The 20678-nt window shown below is 38.6% G+C and overlaps 1 protein-coding gene and 7 non-coding genes across 9 annotated transcripts; all 8 read right to left on the bottom strand.

Annotated features, from left to right (window-relative positions):
- Positions 1–14710: 14710 nt before the first annotated feature.
- rps11 (ribosomal protein S11) lies at positions 14711–19925 on the bottom strand. Of its 2 annotated transcripts, none has more exons than XM_087809246.1 (6): positions 19860–19925; positions 19374–19514; positions 19214–19289; positions 18237–18366; positions 15127–15186; positions 14711–14830 (listed from the first exon to the last, which is right to left on the bottom strand). In XM_087809246.1, exons 1-6 carry the CDS (start codon positions 19872–19874, stop codon positions 14803–14805), a joined length of 450 nt encoding a protein of 149 aa, XP_087665372.1. In that variant the 5' UTR covers positions 19875–19925; the 3' UTR covers positions 14711–14802. The 2 variants fall into 2 exon arrangements, with proteins under 2 accessions (XP_087665372.1, XP_087665371.1); XM_087809245.1 differs by lacking the exons at positions 14711–14830; positions 15127–15186 and adding exons at positions 17239–17342; positions 17763–17886.
- On the bottom strand, positions 14898–14979 carry LOC148065179 (small nucleolar RNA SNORD35). The gene has a single exon (XR_015713475.1). It is a non-coding gene; the product is annotated as a small nucleolar RNA SNORD35 (small nucleolar RNA).
- LOC148065180 (small nucleolar RNA SNORD35) lies at positions 15251–15330 on the bottom strand. Its single transcript, XR_015713471.1, has one exon. It is a non-coding gene; the product is annotated as a small nucleolar RNA SNORD35 (small nucleolar RNA).
- Positions 15793–15872, bottom strand: LOC148065181 (small nucleolar RNA SNORD35). Its single transcript, XR_015713468.1, has one exon. It is a non-coding gene; the product is annotated as a small nucleolar RNA SNORD35 (small nucleolar RNA).
- LOC148065182 (small nucleolar RNA SNORD35) lies at positions 16276–16355 on the bottom strand. Its single transcript, XR_015713473.1, has one exon. It is a non-coding gene; the product is annotated as a small nucleolar RNA SNORD35 (small nucleolar RNA).
- LOC148065183 (small nucleolar RNA SNORD35) lies at positions 17409–17490 on the bottom strand. Its single transcript, XR_015713474.1, has one exon. It is a non-coding gene; the product is annotated as a small nucleolar RNA SNORD35 (small nucleolar RNA).
- Positions 17951–18030, bottom strand: LOC148065184 (small nucleolar RNA SNORD35). Its single transcript, XR_015713469.1, has one exon. It is a non-coding gene; the product is annotated as a small nucleolar RNA SNORD35 (small nucleolar RNA).
- On the bottom strand, positions 18540–18620 carry LOC148065185 (small nucleolar RNA SNORD35). The gene has a single exon (XR_015713470.1). It is a non-coding gene; the product is annotated as a small nucleolar RNA SNORD35 (small nucleolar RNA).
- Positions 19926–20678: the final 753 nt, after the last annotated feature.

A 20678-nucleotide genomic window follows, 5' to 3' on the forward strand; every position in this document is an offset into this window, starting at 1 on the left:
ATCCCTGACAATATCTTCACCGAAAAATAGGAATATATAGAGCCTACAAGAATACAAAGACAATATCACAATAAGACTCAATCTTCCTGATCAATTTACATGTTGGTAATTCTACAGCATAAGAGGCTAAAGGATTTGGACCTGTTTTTCGATTGAGTTTGACGCCCCTTTGCTAGTGTTAACACTAAACATTTCACACATGCAAATCTTACTTTCTAACTATTGTCTTCATTGTCAGCCTGTGAGCTTTTCTCAGGGTTCCTCGCAGTCAAGCGTTTGTTGCGTTTGGGCTGATGCCATTACGGATTTTAATCCACCGATATTGTGAAGCCAATCGAAAACAATCCAGAGGACGAAGTGAACTTGTGAAAACATTGATTTTTATCTTGCAATAAACCAACCAGCGTGTTGTTTCTCTTGAACAGGCAATTGAAGACACTACTCGTTTTCTGCCACCAACAATTATTTAATAAGTATATTATGAACCATTTTTGCTGAATATTTAAAGTGAAATATTGAATTTATATCTAAACAACTTTTGTGTGGCTAAGTGGTTCTGTTGTCCTTGTGTTGCTTGGTCTTTTGGACGTTGGACTGCCTTATGCTCATATCTTCTTAAACTGATTTCTTTTGTCAAGACAATGAAGAATTCCTAATAGTTTGTGGCCCTCCGACAGCTATGACTTCATGTCACTATGATGCATATTTAAGTCAGCACGAGTATCTTTTGAAAAGCCATCAAACATCTGGCAACAATGCATCTGTAAGCAGGAATCAAAACGTGGAAAAGGACGACCACAGAGGACTTAAAAGCGAAGAGGGTGCGATGCGATGCATTTCTCAATCCCCTCAGGAAGTGTGTGCGGCAGTGCAAGCAGAGGAAGTTTACTCTGCTGCTCCACAGATCTGTGTTTATGTTGGGGCCACTTTGCTTAAATGCATAGACGCTTTGATTCCTTCTTCTTCTTTTTTTTTAATCCATGTGCGTTTCATTATACGAGCCTTTTGTTCTCGGGAGATCAGAGAGTTGGGATCAAGCTGCTCAAGACGACGGAGCTCAGATGAAACTCAATGATTACACAATAACAGTTAAAGTGTTAACATTTGCCGTGATTCCTTTCTTGTTGGTTTTAATAGGTTGGGAATTGTGACTGAAAAGTATTAGTAGTTTTGAACTTAATTCCCTTAAGTTTTTTGTTGTTTAATCTGAAACTGTTGCCGTTTGATCTTTTCTTTTGAAATTGTTAGGGCAAGGTTAGGGGGAGGCTTGTCTTTTATCCGATACCAGTGCCGAACTGGTACTTTTTGTATGACGTTGGTGATTAAACCTTGTTCGGAATTTTGCTTTTGTAATGAAAGTAAATTTGCCCCGAAACCTTTTTGGAATTGGGTATAATAAATCAAAAAAACCTTCCCTAATTCATTTTCCTTCTGTATTGTTTTGGGGCTTACTTCTATGTGCTGTAACTGACTATCAGGACTCAGGGCAGGAAACAGGAAGTATGAACAAAATAATGTATTAACAAAAAGAGGCGACACAAGGAACTGATAAAACAAGGCACAAAAACATTGGCCAACTGAACTAAACATACACTAACATACTGTAGATCAACACAAGAACCATAAAAGTTTGATAACATGACAGACAAAGGTGGGTTTAAACAACAATCAAGGGGAACAAGAATCAGGTGGGACGAAGACACAGGTGACATGAATCAGGGCGATCAGATCCAGAGCAAAAGAGGAACTTAACAAGACAAGCATCTGTGCTGTGTCTCAAATCGCATAGTACTCTTAGTATACTAGAAGTTAGTATGCACTGTACTAACTGTACGTACTAACTAGTACGCAAATTCTCCACAGATAGTATGTCTCAAATCAAACTCTGCTGCTACACACTAACAGGAAATCACATGACAGCTTCTTCTTCTACTACTATTTAATGATGTTTCAACCAGCTGTTGGAACGCTATCGCCGACACCTGCTGGCAGCACGTTTTGCAACTTTGGAAAAAGAAATAAAGAAAAAATATGAGAATCGAAATATTCGCGAGATATTTAAGCTAGTATCAGCACTGAAGATGTGTCATCCTCCTACTGCTGATGAAAATGCACCTGTAAGTATATAAATATATATATGCATATATATATGACGTAACTTCCGTTTAAAACGTCATTAAGATGGCAGCCGTTTAGGGTGGTTAGTGTCCATCGAACCATGCTCAGTTTTGTGGGCGTGTTAGTACGCCAATTTAGTGTGCATGGCGCACTAAATTTCGCATACTAAGAATTGAGACGCACTAACGCACTAAAAATACTAACTTTGAGTACACTAGTATGCGATTTGAGACACAGCACTGGACTTCATAATAAAACCAGGAAGTGACACCGACAAGGTAGTTACTGTTCTACAGGTATAATTTTGGGGGTTAGTTGTTTGGATGCATCAGGGGCTTTGACGGGCAGGTTCTGATGAGGAGTGGGGCCATCGTCATGACTACATCTGAAGACGAAACTGAGAAATAAGCCACTGAAATCTCAGTTGGTCCCTAGTAAAGTATTGTGAGAGGGGACTGGAATGTTTTATTTCTTTACCTGTACATGCCTGAAATGCAATTGGAGTATACGGTGTCGGTTTAAGGCAGATCTTCCGCTATAGGAAGCCAAGAAACGACCTGGCAGCTGAAGGTTGACCAACACAAACAGCTGAAATTCCCTGATACCACTGCAGTGACCGAACTCAAAGGGACGTGTGGCCCTGCTGGACTTGACCCGGCTTGAGAACATGAGCTAGAAGGAGGGGTGTGAACGGAAGTGAAGGATGAGGAACTGGCAGGGAAGGTCTAGAAACATAGGCTTCAGTCAGTCGTGAGGTTGTCTGATGTTGAAAAAAAAAAACACGAAACCCCCGAAGTTACATTACTGATATTCCTTCTTAGCAATATTAATCTTAAAATTACCGAATTTGCCGTACTATAAGGCGCACTTGACAGCCTTTAACTTTCTCAAAAAACAACAGTGCGCCTTATAATCCGGAGCGCCTTATATATGAACATTACCTGGTGGGTGACTCGTTTACAAACACTTTCATGACGGGATTATGTCACTCCGTCATCACAGGGTGGGATTAACGATGCACGTCACATCATGGCGGACGTCTATGGAGTAAGATTACTGTCACTGTTTTCAGCGAGTATGTCTTGGTTGTTGCGCAAAATCACTCTCTTTTTAGTCAGAGAGTTGACTGTACAACTTGGAAAGAGGTTACCATCAATGATCCAACATTTGAATCTAATAAAGTTGTTTGGTCCCTCGAGGAAACATTCCTTGCTTTGTACCGCGGTGGTCCCACTGATGCAATCTAATGAAGGATAAAAGGTCTTTTAATGGGACGCCAATGCAAGATTTGTTTTTCTGTTTTTAGGGGAATGCATGGTGTTTGCTGTTATCTCCAATGAGCTTTAAACACAGCTTGTGGCGGCGCTTATTAACACTGAGGGTTATCGGCCATGTCGCAGGAACTCATCTCACAGAAGACATTCTTTCTCCCTCTAGGAGGGGGTCCTGTTGCCATATTTATTTTGCCACCAGACAAGACATGTCAACGGGGTCAACAGTAACCAATGGGGAACATGAGAGGTCAAGCTATCTATATCTCTCATTGTTTGTTTCCAGGGTTTTCCACACAAAGGCATCATTCAGAAAGTATGGAATCATATGGGGAAATCATGTCAGGCCTCTCAGGAATTATGAGACACTAAGTTTCATTCTTTCCAGTCGTATCAGTCGTCACATTCATCCCCTTTTGTCCTCGCCATCCATGGCTGAGGTCATTTTGGAAATGACAACTCATACAACACATGTGGGTTTTTTCACTTCACATTGGAATAAAACATACAAAAATTGCTGACAGTTCCAGTGTTTACTCGGGGTCCAAACAGTGACGGATCCCTTGAGGGACGTGGTAGCTCTGTTTGTCTCCGCATTGTTGTCCCGAAAACACACTCGCTTACTCTTGGTTACATATTGATTGTGTGGCTACAAAGAGTGAGTCCGCGAGATGATGGGAGGGAGTGTTTCTTTTCTTTTCATCTCTATTGTTCTCTTTTCAGCTGGAGTCAACTAAAGCAAGGTGACCCCCCCCCCCCCCCCCCACACCACCCCCCAACTCCCCTCCTCTTGTTCCTTTATTTAGAAACTTAAAAAGAACACACTATTGTGGCTCTTTACTTCCTGACCTTGCAGGAAGAAGCACACAACTGCTGGAATCTGACATTGTTGACGGTGAGACGATGATAAGAGTAATTAAATCATGTGTTGGTCAAATAAAAAAAGATAAATATTGTATTTACCATTATTACACGTTTTTATTCATTCATTGAGTATCAATGAACGAATTGGATTTCATACAGATTTCTAATGATTAAAAAAACCTGCCGTCCTTTATCGTTACCCATCATTTTGATGTCATACTTAACCACATCCATAAAACTAATCTTTTCTTCACTCTATTTTTCTATCTTTATTTCCATCTGGACAGAATTCTGATCAAAAATTACCATTTTCAGTTCATGATAATTGTTTTGCAAAGGTAACATTTTGATTTGCATCTCATAACACATGATAACATTCTGGCTTTTGTGTGTTTTGTTTGCGCTAATGTGTTGATGTAAGTGTAGCTTAAATTGATCTCTATTGTCCTCATCAGTATGTGTCTGATTGTACAAAACTGTGCTTAAGCCCCGCCCACTGAAAACACTTAATTTTTCTCAAGATTAAATCTTGTTTACAATAAAAAACACAACTCTGCTGTGATTTGTCACAGGTATCAAGGTTTGTCACCGTGCTTCATTCATCTCAGAAGTCTCCACCTCCAAGGGACTCGTTGTAAAAACAAAGAGAAGAGGAGTGAAACCATTATTACATCATAATGGACTCCGCTCTCGTAAACTCTCGTAACCTCTCGTTCGCCAAACGGGGGAGAACATTATAAAGTAATAAGTTCAAAACATGGTCATGATGAGGAACTTACTGCATCTTGTAGAGGAAAACGTCAACATTTAAAACATGTGGGTGAATCGGGAGATTTGAGTTTTCACATTAATTGCCCTTTAATTCATGTATTTAATTTCAAAATTGTTTTTCTCTTATTCGGGTATCGGGAAGCTGGAGCCTATCCCAGCTGTTCAGGGCAGGAGGTGAGGGACACCCTGGAAAGGTCGCCATCCCCTCACAGGGCACACGGAAGCAAACAACTACACACCCACAACTACATAAAATGTAATCAAACACACTCTGTATTTTTTGGACTCTGGGAGGAAGCTGGAGTGCCCGTAGTAAACCCAGACAAGCTTGGGGAAAACATACACTATCCACACAGAAAGGAAGCAGGTTAAGGAAGTGAGTTAGCATCCCGTTGCTCTCCAGTGACAGCTGAGAATATGATAGGGCTGTGTCGCCAGATTCCTCCAGGGAGTTGTGTGCTTCCTAGTTGTCAGGACTACTCTGGTCAACATCCATGTCTCCTAGACATTAGTGTCAGCATACTTTATGTTGACTAATCATTTTCTTGTAAACCCTTCTCTCAGAATAGGAAACCATTCCCTTCTTCTCTCTCGTAGATATCTTTACTGCTATCATACTTTCAAGTGTGCTGGAGAATAGGAAAAGCACTAGCAAAAACTATGAAAAACTAGGACAAAGAGAGGAAACCAGAGTAGGAAACATCCCTTGGATAGAAGAAAAGGTTGACTACCGGATGGTTGTACTGGTTGTTCATTTAAGTTTGGCTTGTAAAATGTAGTATCCTCTTGTACCCAGTTATAGATTGACTCTGTGGATCAGAATCTACTGATGGTTCCTCACACACGGTTCAGGACCAGAGGAGAGAAATCCTTCCAGGCTGTTGCTCCTAAGCTTTGGAACGATCTTCCTCTACCTCTGTGTTTGATGATCTACTGACTCCTTTAAGAAACATCTTAAGACATTTTTATTTGTTCAGGCTTTTCCTTGATTTTCTGGAACTCCTGTGTTATTCTCGGTGTTATCTTGACCTTTTAGGTATATATTTTATTTCGTATTATTTTTGATTGTTTAAGCGCTTTGTGACCCTGGTCTGGAAAAGCGCTCTATAAATATAAATGACTTACTTACTAACTTATCACACTGAAAAAATGCCTCTTAAACAAATGTTTTTTAATGCAGATGGACCTGAAATGTGGCCTCAGTGAGAAAATGGGCCAACCGGGACAATAGCTTTTCCTGTGGGAACCGAGGTCACACGGTGAACTAGGTGGTGATGGTAGTTCACTTGGGAAATTAAAAGAAAAAAGGAAGCCTATATCTTCACTTCAGTTTCGTTCGATGTAGGTGGGAAAACTGGGCTTTTGTCAGACATTAAATCATGAATTATCCCATTTGTATTGCATGAAAGAAGGATGTATTTTTATTTTCATTGATTGAACGGTTGGCGAAATAATTCAAAAACGAATGATTGAATTTAAACTTTATATTTTAAGGAACTGACGATTGTGATGGTATTTTTAAACACATATGAATCTACACAAGGATTTGTTCCTCTCTGTGTAGCTTCAGCTGCTTCAACTGCACTTTTACTGGTGTTGTGCAAGCAAGTTCTGTAATGCTATTGCCACCTCCCATTGATCTCACTGCAATATTGTAAATACAGGAAAAGTTATCAAATTTAATCAAATACAAATACAGGAATCACAATGTGGTTGAAAACATAGATGCTTGGCAGAGGTCTGCACCCTCTAAGTGCTTTTATACTTTACTGAATGGAAGCATAAAATTTAATCATTTCAATAAATTAAAACAGGAAGTTGACGTATCTGTTATCAGCGCGTTATTCTTCAGTATAAAGTTGATGTAATTGTTTGTATTTTGAGACCAGACAATTTTTGTGGAAGGATTTAAACAGTGAAGACGGTCACAATGGTGTTTAAAAGTAATCTCAGCTAAAGGTTAATGTATTCAGTTCTGGATGAAAATGTTGATCTTTAGGACTTGACATCATCATCATATCCGATTTTGTCTTTCATCAATGGCCTGCCGTACTACAAGTCCCACAATGCACCGCAGCAGGTGGAATAACATCCCTCAGAAGAGACCAGTGATCTCTTTCACGCCAGCAATCTGCACAATCACGATAATCTGTGACCACCATCGGCTCAGCAGGTCAAGATGAGAAAACAGATCCTGTTGCCGAGGCAAGATGTTGAGATCGATTTCTACGAGGTTTCCCATGGAACACGTCCCTCTCTCCGGGGACGGCGGGTCCCAGCTCCGGCCCCCGTGTGGCCCTCTCTTGCTGTCATTATCACCGATGGGAGCCACAATAGGTCAGGGAGATGAGATAACATTGAGAGCGACGGAGCAGCAGGTGAAAGGCTCAACAGGGTACGATTAGGTATCCGGGTCTCAGGGTGTAGCGTTGCCTCGGGGCCTCGGGGGCGCTGGCCTCCGCCATCTGCCGAGGTGAATTCCTCCCCGCCGCGGAGGAAGCGCTCGATAACAGCGCTAACTGTTGCTGTGGGGCGTCGCTTGGAGTTTCTCCTGTTACCTTTTGTGGAGCGAATTGTTACACTTTACTGTGCTTTTGTTGCGATGGCGCACACAAAGAAGTTCGCAAAGGACCCGCTTCCGGTATGTGTGAGCAAAAAAGCTACGGATCGTGAAGGTCGAGAAGATTTTTTCGTGACGTGGCAAAGAACGCTTTTGATCATGGCTCTCAAACTTGAAGCCTGTGGGCCATTTTCGTCCTGTAAGATGATATTCTGAGGATCTCCATTTAAAGTCTTCAGGCCAAGAAAGGGGCTTTGTTTTGTTTCATCACATCTAATTTGATCATTAATATGATGATGATACATAAAAGTATCTTTGATTTTATAATTACGATGGAACAGATTTCTTAAGAAGACATCAAGTTAGAAAATAATCGCCAAAATTTAGTAACAAAAGATGAAAACAGCAAAAAAGAAAAACAGCGTGCAGCAACGTCTCGACAATAACTAACTTCTAGTGGCCCCCCCGACTAGTTGTGTTTGAACTTTTGGCTTTTTGAAAATCAGCATGGTACTTACTTCAGTACAAGTTTGCTCAAGAATGAAAGTAGCTTTAGTGATTTGAGAAACCTAACTATCTTTCAAAACAGTGGCCCTCAACACACAGGGATGGGGCCTGGTACCAGTGCAAAAATAATTTGTTACAGGGCCGCACTGAAAAAACAACACTACATTTATATCCGTTCCGAGTTGTTTTATTTTGAATAAATATCATATTTTTTCGGAAGTAAGATTATGTTGTGACCCTTGACACATCAACATTCTATTTTTTGGTCAAGTTTGCCTTAAAAGATAAACCTGTAAAGTAGTGAAAATGTGTAAAATACAAACTCTATATGGACCATCCTAGTCCTAGGCTCTTACTGTTTTAGCCTGAGATGCATTTTTCATCCACTTTTTAAAATGTTTTGCGTTTTTTATCTGAACAATATCCCCCCAAAATTCCCAATTTCACTGAGAGCCTCTTCCACTATTGACTTTTTTTTTATCTTTATCACTAGAAGGTCCTGGGTTCAACTCCAGCAAGCAAACATGCTTCACATGTGATAATATGTGTGAGTGGGATGTGTGTTTCCAGTGTCATCCAGTTCTCTGCTCGACTATTAAGGTAATAAAAGGTCAAATAATTGAATAAATACGACAGTTTCAACTCAATTTTATTTAAAGTGTCTTATCATAATAAAGTTATCTCAAGACACTTTACAGTTGAAGTAAGTCTATAGTGGAGAAAGGAAAAAAAGATCCCAGCAATTCAACACTTTCAAGTTATATCCATAACATTTTGTTGTCGTTTTACTATTTTAATACAATAATTTGATCAACTCTCGATATAAAATGAATTTATTTTAGAAATATTTGGTGATTTTTGAGCTTCCTTGATTGTAAATTGCAATTTTAATGGATAAACATTCATTTGATTCACTTTATATATCCATTTTGAAGTTGATACAACTTCATTCTCTGATGTTAAAATGAAGAATCATCATGTGAATTAACCTGTAGTTTTCCAGTAAAAGTTTGATTCCTGATTAAATCTCTCTCCTTCAAACACTTCAAGGACGTTCCTAGATAGGTGTTCGGGGCCACGCTCCCGGCCTGCAGATTTTTAAAGCCATCCGTCAGTGAGCGTACACCCCAGGGATGTTTCACTGACAGCCGTGGTGGATGGTTCACACATGACCCAGTGGCGACACACCCAACACCAGCCCCGGTGCGCGGTCAGCAGCCCCTGAAACCCCGCTTTGATCTGGTGTAAGACGAGAAAGGGCCACTTCGCTCGCACATGTCCGTCTGACAGACAAGCATGAACGCGGCCGAACATGAGAATATTGAATTAGCGAGGCCGCCGCGTAAATCCAGGATGTGTTTTGGGAAAAGCTCTGGACTTACCAGCCAGGTGAGCAGTCAGTCAAAGAGCTGTAATCAACACTCCCGGGAAGGAGATGGATTCCTTCAGTACCAGTGCACACATCTGGGAAATACATTTTGTTGATGTCATGCAAAACCAGACAACCAAGACGGCGACCTCTGACCTGAACGGTGTTCATCTTGACATGCCTGTATCCACTTTCACTCGCTTAATTGATTTCAAAATCAAAAGAACATCTCTAGGTGGGTTCAGGGGCGAACATCATTAGTTCCACTGGTGATATACGGATGCTTGACATTTACACACTTCTTCAAGGTACTTCATGGAGGCTGACATTATCTTGCGTTTAACTTTGAAGTTCTTAACTTTCCGGACAAAAACATCAAATCAAAAAGTATGTTGGACGATGAAAAGGGAGCCCTGTTTTTGACCGTCATATAGACAAATATATATATATACCGTATATATACAGTATATATATATATATATATATATATACCGTATATATACAGTATATATATATATATATATATATATATATATATATATATATATATATATGCCTGTAACTAAACGTATACAAAAAAACAAGCTTCAAATATGGACTTATTTAATTTTTTTCGAACAATTCCTCTATGTTGAGGCTTTAGATGAACATTACAGACGAGCAGTTTGGAGGTATTTGGTTATTTTTAAGTATCTTTTTGGACGATAATGAAGACGAAGATCACTGAGCTCCAGTCGCTACATTAAATTTAACAAACATTTTTGTCCATAACTCTAAAAAAGGAACAGATTACTCTGAAAGTAATCCCAACCCTTAGTCGACTTTGGGGTGAGTAGAAAATGGGTGAGGTTTTGGGTGAGCTTGAAGATTTTAATTGATTCTATTTTTGTTCAGTTTATATATATATATACATTTTTAATTTACCTCATTAGAAAGATGGGATTTACTCCATTCCATTTGTATACACTTTTAAGTACAATGTGAAAAATAAAAGTTGGGTCAACTATCTATTTTAAGAAAGCTCAATACAAGGGCTGTGTCCCAAATAATGCACTTATTGAACTTACACTTCATATTTTGGGTTCACAAGTGCCTCCCAATGAGCAGTGTGCGAAAAAGGTAGTGCACTATGAGCACTGAATTGGTGCCAGAAAATTGAGTGTGGATTGATGGACACTTTCAACCCTTAAAGGCCTCCATCTTAGTGACGCAAATGATGCTAAACGGAAGCTACGTCACTGACCACATGTCTCTGGAGCAGATACCGGCAGAAATGTCTTGAGGAAAAACACTAATTTTACCACAAAACTAACAACAACAGTGATAACACAATTAAACAAAACTTAATAACTTGTTTCAATTGGAGAAAAGTACTGTCAAGTGTTGGCGATAGAGTTCAGAACTTCTGGTTGCAATCCCCGTTAAATAGTAGTAGAAGAAGAAGCTGTCGAGTCATCCAGTAAGTGCATCAGCAGTGTTTCATTTGAGACAGTACCATCTGTCGAAAATTTGCGAAAATCTTAATGCAAGTAAGTAAGTAATGGTGTGTACTATAAACCAGTGTACTCGGAGAAGTGTGCGATTTGGGACACAATTTTTTTTTCAATTAAAATTAAATACTAAGCAACATGTTTTTTTTCTCAATCTAAATCTGTTGGTTTTTCAAGCAAAACCCATAATTTCAGGCACGGGTGCACAATATAAAAGCTATAATTTCCATCAATGTTGAAAAATAGGTTTTTCTGAAACTTCTGAAATACTGGGAAACGCAGATTAATTTTCTTGCCCAAAAAAGGTTCAGGGCCGACCACATTAAAACTAACTACACCTAAAAATGTTACTTACTGATTTGTCAAAATTAAAAAAAATGTATTTACTGATATATCTAAAATCTGGGGGGTAAAAGCCATGACTTAAAATGTTGGTTTAATTAAGTTACCCAACTTGTTTTTATTTCTTGGGAATGTGGGAATAAAAAAGACAATGATTCTTTTTTTAAAGCTCCAAAACAAAAATATTTTAACAAGATAAATTCTAATTAAAAAAAAAAACATACAGGGTATTTCGTTATTTGTGAGAAGCATTTCTACAAAATTTTAGTTTCAACTGGACTTAGTGAGAGCCGCATTGATACAGTCCAACATTTCTGACTGGTACATTGTAGAGAACTTGGATTGTGCACTTGCTAAAGGGCACTCAAACATCTGCTCATGAGTTTTTACATGAACTTTTTTTTCTTTCAGACAGGATGTTGCCAGACATCAGTCTGTGTTTGGAGCCCGAACATGGACTGTCTTTGTGCAGAAGAGCATTGATGGCATGTCCAGATGTGAGGCCTGACCCTCCACTGACCCGCCGTGGCGCCCACAGTGTCCTTGTTGTTCACCCCAAGCATGAGTTGCGGGACCTTCAGCTGGATTCTGGTTGAATATAACGTTGTAAAAACTGAAAAGGTCAAAAAATGAACGCTACACCGAACCATCATGATGCTAGTACAGTTGCTGAGAGGAGATCAGTGGAGAAACTACTGTCCATCATGGATGATGACAGTCATCCTCTGAACACTGTCATCAGTGAGCAGAGAAGCACGAATGCTCCACCCATGATGCAACACTAATAGACTCAGGGACTCATTAATTCCTTGTGCTATAAGGTTGTTTAATTCTGAGTTTGGGGGCAGGAGTGGAGTGAAAAGATGATTCTATTCTATGTTAATCTTTGTATCCTTTGTCTTTGATCTATGTTCTTTATCTTTAGATTGACAATTTGTCATCTTGCACTTTGTTCTTTTTATTGAACTTTGTTCTTGTTTCATGAATCTATCATCTGTGTTGCTGTGAGCTGGAAAAACAATTTCCCAAAGGAGACCCTCCAGAGGGTTAAATAAAGTTTATCTATCCATCAATCCATCTATGAATGGATGGACGTACTCACCAACATGTATTTATTTCTATTGACTAGTTTTTAGACTTGCTAATGCGAAAGTATGTATTCAATGAAGTCATTAAGAATCAAGATAATCACGTTTTTTAATCTTGTTTACAATTATCTCACATGGAATAAAAGGCAGCTGCTGCCCGACTTTTAAACATGGCCTCCATCTGCTGCTATTTGGGTGGAAAAATGTGTTTTTTGTATACATTTTGGTGACAGTACCGCGACCCCCACCCCACTATGACTGACCCCCCGCTGGGTCAGCAGAAGGCCTCCGTTTTGATAGCGGTCATTAGACCGCAGTGAGCCGACCCTTTAAGCTAACGTCCCTGCTGTTAGACGCACATGTTGGACACACTGTCGCTGTGCAGACATGTTGGCAAAGTGACGGAATGTGACGTCATGTGACAATAACGGAGAGGTCGGAGTGCGTGGTTCGGAACATTCAAGTCTTTTGGAGGAAATAACAAATAGAAAAGATGTCGAGGAAAAGTGAATCCACGTATGAAAATCTTACAAGAGATTAAAAAAAATGCAATTATAAAAGTAAACACAATAGTTAAAAGGAAATCAAATGCGTTTTATTGGCAGTTTATGGACTAATAATCAAAAATAAAAGCAAAGAATATAGATGAAGACAGGAAATAGGAAGGGTAAAGAAAAGAGGGAAATTGAGAAAGAGATTGAATAAAAAGGAGAACAGGCATCAGAGCAATAAAAGTGTAGGCCTAAGGCGTGAAAGGTAAACGAAATAAGGCATGAATTAAGGATAAATTCATGAAAATAAGTCAAAAAAGACACTAATTATGGAAAATTAAAAATACAAGTTGACAAGCGCTGATGGATACAAAAAAAAGCATCGGAATTACACAAAAATTAAAAGGCCCGTGGTTATCTAAACTTTATGTTGAGTCATATGATGTTAATGCAGACACTGGGAGAGGGAGAGATAAGAGACTCAGCTGAGGCAGTCATGCGTGGATCCGGCCGGGAAGTCGGTTCCGGGAGAATGAGTTTATGATGCGACGCATATCGATGGCGTGACGTCATGTCTGCGGGCGCAACTAGAGCTTTGGATATACATTTGTCGGAGAAATGAAAATACAAAATGAAAAACAGAATATTAAATATCATATTGAACTTGTATATTCTGCATTATTTTGAAGCATGTTAAAAAAAGATACGTTTAACATCCATCCTAAAATGTTTTTTGGGGGCAAAGTCATGACTTTGAGTTCAAACAATGCTATCTGTCTCCCCCTATCGGTAATTTGTAAAACTGCAACACTTTACGCTTAATGATTTTAATGTAATTGGATATTTATAAAAGGTGAGAACAGTCGACTGCATAAACCAGGGGTCTGGTTGGCAGCCCAGAATATTTCGTGGCTCTCTATTTGATTCCCAAGTTGTTATGAGTGCATGAAGATCAACATGCACAATCATGTCCGCAAATATTGGAAAAAAAAATACAGATTCTCTGAAATTTACTAAATCCGGTGAAAATCAACGGAATAAAAAAAATCTGTCATTTCAGGCCCACAAAGAAAGTCTGTAATTATTGAAAATGTACTGTGTTTATTTTTTAAAGCCATCGGTAAATGTTTATAATTTAATATGTATATTTAAATGTGAACCTGGAAATAACGACCATCTGCTGTCAGAAAAAGCCTAAATAAATACTATGTTATAATTATGCGTTTAATTCGTTTACTCTGCATTATTCTGAGCGATGTAGTTTGGACACTTATCAGCTCAAAACAAGCAAAATGTCTCCTCCTACCGGCCATATGTATAACTGCAACACATTTTCTTTCGCTTAATGATTTAAACTCGATCGGACAATTACACACAAATCGATAACTTTTCTACATTATTCAACTACATCCACCAGGATCTGCTTCGGTAGAATGTGAGTCACTCTTCAAAGTTGTAATGAGTGGATTAAGATGAAGGGACTCCATCTTTGTAAGATGTCAGACGGTTAAGAAACACATGTTTACTTATATTGCTGTGATTAAGATTAAAAAACAAATACAATTAAACGGCACAAATCCCCAAATTATTTTGACCACTAGAGGGCGGCGTTGTACAGTAAGCGGTGCGTTTTTCAAAGAGCTCCATCTAGGATTTAAACAAGTATCACAAATACTGTGTGGCTTCCTGTGATTGAATATTGTATGTGATAAAGTACTTGCGTCGGCAAAACTTTTAATTAACATTTAGATAGTCAGTGTATCATTAAAGATAAACCAAGAGAAGTAACAATATGTTATATTTAAAAAACTGATATTAAATATAATGACAGACGAGAAATTGAACACAAGATTTTTTTATTTAACTAATGGTGTGTTTTGACTTCAGCCTCTGTCACTTTGACCCTCATGGTTTTGTTGAGGGGTCTGCACTCAGGTTACATCGCCAGCTGAAGCATTTCTGAGGAACAAAATAAACCTGTTAGAATTAAGAAAATGAATGCATTTATTCACAGAACAGTTACAGTAAAACTGCATCAGTGAAGCCATTAGGCAGTATCTTCATCGCTGTGAGCTTGGAAGACCATCGTGAGAAAAACATCATTTGCAGAAGTTAAGAAATCGTTTTGATAAAATTAAAAAATAAAGTTTCTTGATGTTGGCGAGACTTAAATGGTCTTAAAACCAATGTTACACAAACTGGTTAACGTCACACAAACATTCATAGACATTAGCATTTTATAATTTTATATTCACCTCTGTTGCAAACTCCGATGCATGAGCCAGGCAGTCATGATGTCGCCAACAGTGACGTCTCTGCAGGGACCAAAACAGAGTTAATACTTCAGAACCAAAGCAGACTTAAGCCAAGATCTTGCTCAGTACTGCATCAGTGAAGCCATTAGGCAGTGTCGTCATAGCTGAGCTTGGAAGACCATCGTGAGAAAAACATCATTTGCAGCAGTTGAGAAATGTTTAATAAATTTAACAAATAGATTGTAACTATAAGATTAGGAACAGCGAGTATATTTCCATAAAGAATGTCCACAAGCCATCATGTAGGTTTGATGTGATAATCCAGTAATAAACCTGTGATACCATCTTAAATTCTACTCTGGGTTTTAAATAAAAATGATAAACCGGTTAATTCAAATTCACTCAAATCGCATCCAAGGAAATCACGTAAAAAATGTATACGTTTCGACATTGAACTTGTGGTTAATGTTTCACACCTAAAACTTCTGGAACTGCTTCTTGGCTCCAGCTGCCTTAGTCACTTTCAGGGTGTTGAACCTCACGGTTTTGCTGAGGGGTCGGCACTCTCCGACAGTCACGATGTCACCAACGGTGACGTCTCTGCAGGGACCAAAACAGAGTTAATACTTCAGAACCAAAGCAGACCTAAGCCAAGAGATCTTGCTCAATACTGCATCAGTGAAGCCATTAGGCAGTGTCGTCATAGCTGAGCTTGGAAGACCATCGTGAGAAAAACATCATTTGCAGCAGTTGAGAAATGTTTAATATATTTAACAATCAAATTTTAATTTACATTAAAGAGTGGTAACAGTTGGTATATTTGTATAAAGAAGTCATCATGTAGGTTCGATGTGATAATCCACCAATAAACCTGTGATACCATCATCTCAAGTTCTACTCTGGGTTATAAACCAATGATGCTCAAACAGGTTAATTCAAATTCGCTCAATCAAATCCTATTTAAGGAAACCAGATTTAAACATTGAATTTGTCGTTAATGTTTCACACCTTAAACTTCTGGAACTGCTTCTTGGCTCCAGCTGCCTTAGTCACTTCACGTTTTCATGTCACTGACGGTGACGTCTCTGCAGGGACCAAAACGGAGTTAATACTTCAGAAGCAAAGCAAACTTAAGCCAAGATTTTGCTCAGTACTGCATCAGTGAAGCCATTAGGCAGTGTCGTCAAAGCTGAGCTTGGAAGACCATCGTGAGAAAAACATCATTTGCAGCAGTTACTGAAAGTTAACTCGAGTCTTTCATGCATCATGAACACTACAGTGAACACTTGTTTCATGGCATGCAATGTTACCCTGAAGTAACTGGTAATGAAATTTTTTGCTGTAGTGATTGTTAACTGTTCAGTTTAAAAAGTAATTCACCAAACCCTTGAAATGACAGTAAAACAACCTAACAGAAGTCGCATGAGAATTAAACTTTAAGCTTAGTTTTTATTTTAGAAATGCAAGTACAGAAAATGAATACCTGAAGCGGGTGAAGTCACGTCTGATGACGATGTTCCTCTGCATCTTTGTCACACCTGGAATACATAAACTGGGTTAAATAATGTTCAAGTCTTTTGTTTCGTGCCCCTTTATAATACAGACCTTTAAACCACACAAGTTTCAGAATTAAATGTTTTGTACTCACCCAATGTCAGCAGAGTTGAATTCATTTTCAGAGTAATCCCTCTCCTGTTGGATTTACAGCTAAAAACGCATTTCCATACGACTGTAGCGATCAGGCCCCACACTTCCACATCGACACTTGAAAACAACCCAATACCTCCGTACTACTCGTGTGTAATGTCAGAGATCCAGGGAATCCATCTTTTAGAAACGTCAGATGGGGAAGAAACTATCTAAATTGTATCTGATAATAGCCCAGCATTTACCTTGAATAACTGAACATTTTAAAGCTAGTCCCATGTCAAGATAAACCAAGCAGGCGATTCACTTTCATTTGTGCCCAACATTTAGAAAAAGTAAACTACATATAAATTGTATAGGCTTTTTAGCTGGTCTTCAGTAAACATAGAATATATTCCATTTGTGAAGCAGCATCTTATATTTAAAAATGTATAATAAATTTAAAGAATTGACGGACGACGAGACTAAAATTTAAACAAGATTGTTTATTTAACTGTCACTTTGAGGACTTCAACCCTCATGGTTTTGTTGAGGGGTCTGCACTCTCGGGTCAGTCAACTGGAGCATTTCTGTGGAACAAAATTAATCTGTTAGAATTATAGAAAATAAATGCATTAATTCACAGAACAGTTAGTAAAACTGCATCAGTGAAGCCATTAGGCAGTATCTTCATCGCTCTGAGCTTGGAAGACCATCGTGAGAAAAACATCATTTGCAGCAGTCAGGAAATGTTTAATAAATTTAACAAATAGATTGTAACTATAAGATTAGGAACAGCGAGTACATTTCCATAAAGAATGTCCACAAGCCATCATGTAGGTTTGATGTGATAATCCAGTAATAAACTTGTGATACCATCTAAAATTCTACTCTGGGTTTTAAATAAAAATGATAAACCGGTTAATTCAAATTCACTCAAATCGCATCTAAGGAAATCACGTAAAAAATGTACACGTTTCGACATTGAACTTGTGGTTAATGTTTCACACCTAAAACTTCTGGAACTGCTTCTTGGCTCCAGCTGCCTTAGTCACTTTCAGGGTGTTGAACCTCACGGTTTTGCTGAGGGGTCGGCACTCTCCGACAGTCACGATGTCACCAACGGTGACGTCTCTGCAGGGACCAAAACAGAGTTAATACTTCAGAACCAAAGCAGACTTAAGCAAAGATCTTGCTCAATACTGCATCAGTGAAGCCATTAGGCAGTGTCGTCATAGCTGAGCTTGGAAGACCATCGTGAGAAAAACATCATTTGCAGCAGTTACTGAAAGTTAACGCGAGTCTTTCATGCATCATGAACACTACAGTGAACACTTGTTTCATGGCATACAATGTTACCCTGAAGTAAAAACTAATTATTAAAAGTGATTTCACCAAATTGTTGAAATGATATACCCTTTCAAAGAGTAAATCAAGTTAAGAGAACTTGTACGAGAAGAAATGCAGGTAGAGAAAATGAATACCTGAAGCATGGGGACAGATGGACCGACATGTTCTTGTGCCTCTTCTCAAAGCGGTTGTATTTGCGGATGTAATGCAGGTAGTCACGCCTGATAACGATGGTCCTCTGCATCTTCATTTTGGTCACCACACCTGGAATACAGAAATTTCACCACCGGGTCAATTCCTTTTCAAAAGTGTTTGTCATTGTCTGAATACAGGCTGTTGAACTAAACATACAATGTTCCAGTTTTAAAATATTCTTGCTTTCCTACAGTCTATTTTAATCCTACAGTGTTGAATTGACACCCATAGCTATACGTCTCTGCTGTGCATCAGTGTTGCCATTAGGCATCTTCGTCAGAGCCACGGCTTGGAAGACCATCGTGAGAAAAACATCATTTGCAAGACAGACTGGCGGCAATAGCCAAATCATCAACATCTTATAGACTATAGAGGAGTGCTGCTCAAAAACTTGATCATGATCTGCAGTGGTGTATAGTTCATTTAATTCAATAAGGGATTTACACAGGTCAGTGAAAGCATAAGGCAAGTTGGAAGAAGGGAGTTTTGGTTTACGAAGTTAAGGGTAAAGACAGTTGAACTGCTTAAGACGAGTGTCCTTTTGGCAGTTGTGGTGGCTTACGGTAATAGTTCATCATCCTTTCAATAAGGTGGTTAACTATACATGTCTTGTCAGTCTTGTACACTACAGTATTTTAAATTTAACTCATACCATCAGATAAAGAAAGCCCTTTCGCAGAAGGAGCAGGTATGCTGCCAACTTAATTTAATGTTAATCACCTTTTGTTAATCATTCACAAATAAAAATTCTAGCAGCCATGAGCCAATTTCAAGATCTATTGACAGTTGTACTAGCAGATCTTCATTTAAAAGTTTTTCTTCTAACTCATAATCTCAAAACCCCAATAAATCTCAGCATCACCCCAGTCTGAAGTACAACAAGCCAAAGTAATTGAAAGATTGTAGAAACACTGACCTGAGAGGATACGACCGCGAATGGAGACGTTTCCAGTGAAGGGGCATTTCTTGTCAATGTAAGTGCCTTCGATAGCCTGTAAACACGGGTAGATAACCGTTGATAGCCAGGTCAAGCTAATATATTTGACAGTTGGTTACAAGTTAGTTTTAAACGTTACCTCTCTTGGGGTTTTAAAGCCAAGCCCAACACTTTTGTGGTAGCGAGGAAGCTTCTCCTTTGCTTCCTTCGCCCCATCAGCGACCAGAACACGCTTCTTGTTCTGGAAGATGGTGGGCTGTTTCTGGTAGGACCTCTCGGTCTAGGAGAAAGACAAGAGTTTGACTTTAAAACGGTTAATGTAAATAATACTTTCGATAGGAATTAGTTAAAAGTTGAGATGCATTCTGTAAGACGGGCGTGTGCGTTTGAACGAATCATTAGCATTATGCTAAGCTAACACTACCCGGGCTACCGCTTTACCATCCACGAGGGTGAACGGATAGGCCTAATATCTAACTTATAAACAGCCATTTGTAGATTAAATTCGCTCAAATGTGTAGAGAACATTATTATGAAGCCCGATTGTGATACAGGACGGACAAAAATGTTTGTATTGCAGCATTATTGTCGAATTTAAGTCCACAGGCCGTTTCACGGAACATACTTGTGCGTCCGCCATCTTTGCCAGCCGAGTCGTAAAGAGACCTGAGCATGCGCGTGACGGGCTGAAGACGCGACTTCACGGATGTGACGCAAGAGAAAGGCGGGGCTTCTAAATGGGCTCTTTCTTTAAGTTAAGTAGAAATATTTGAATTTCAACTTAACTTTATGCACTATTTAAAAAGCTAAGTTGCACGTTTATTTATGTTTAAGATTTTGTTTTAATGTTAAATGTTTACCAACTGTATAAAATAAATCTAGCTTGTAGATCCCGTTACTGACAATGGCAATAAAGTAAATTTCTTTTTCTGAATATGTGTTTTTATCTACGATTGTTAGGATATTTTGTATATTCTACTGAGGTTTGAAAAGCGCATTAGAGCAACGATTGTTTTAACCAACATTGCTTCATGGACATTATTTTAACAATATTATTATTACACATTATTATCATTATTCTAAGTGATTAGAAAATAAGAATTCCATTTTTTAAACATAATAGGTGTCCGTATTTAATTAAACTGTATGGGGACCATATGCGCCTTTAAAAATATGTTGTATTCAACAGAATACCTGTTATTTTTTTTGTAATAACTCAAAGCTAAAATGAAAACACACAAAGTTAGTTTGTTCGTTTTGATTTCATTATATAGTTAAATTACTAATATTTTTCCAAGCGTTCAACCGTTCAAGTTGGTATTTCACTTTTGTCTCAATAAACCAATTTTCTCCCATTTACTTGATGACATTTATTTTAATAAAACAAATAATAATACGTGAATTCACATATTTATAGTTGTACACTATAGTCTGAAAAATGCAG

The sequence above is a fragment of the Callionymus lyra genome, chromosome 15, assembly GCF_982586985.1.
Source record: "Callionymus lyra chromosome 15, fCalLyr1.hap1.1, whole genome shotgun sequence".
Classification (NCBI taxonomy): domain Eukaryota; kingdom Metazoa; phylum Chordata; class Actinopteri; order Syngnathiformes; family Callionymidae; genus Callionymus; species Callionymus lyra.

Excerpts from the sequence above, each read along its gene's own strand:
- rps11 (XM_087809245.1), bottom strand. Across the intron at positions 19,290-19,373 it reads GCTTTAAAACCCCAAGAGAG|GCTATCGAAGGCACTTACAT; the intron begins GTAACGTTTAAA and ends CCGTGTTTACAG. Across the intron at positions 17,887-18,236 it reads CATCTGTCCCCATGCTTCAG|AGACGTCACCGTTGGTGACA; the intron begins GTATTCATTTTC and ends TGGTCCCTGCAG.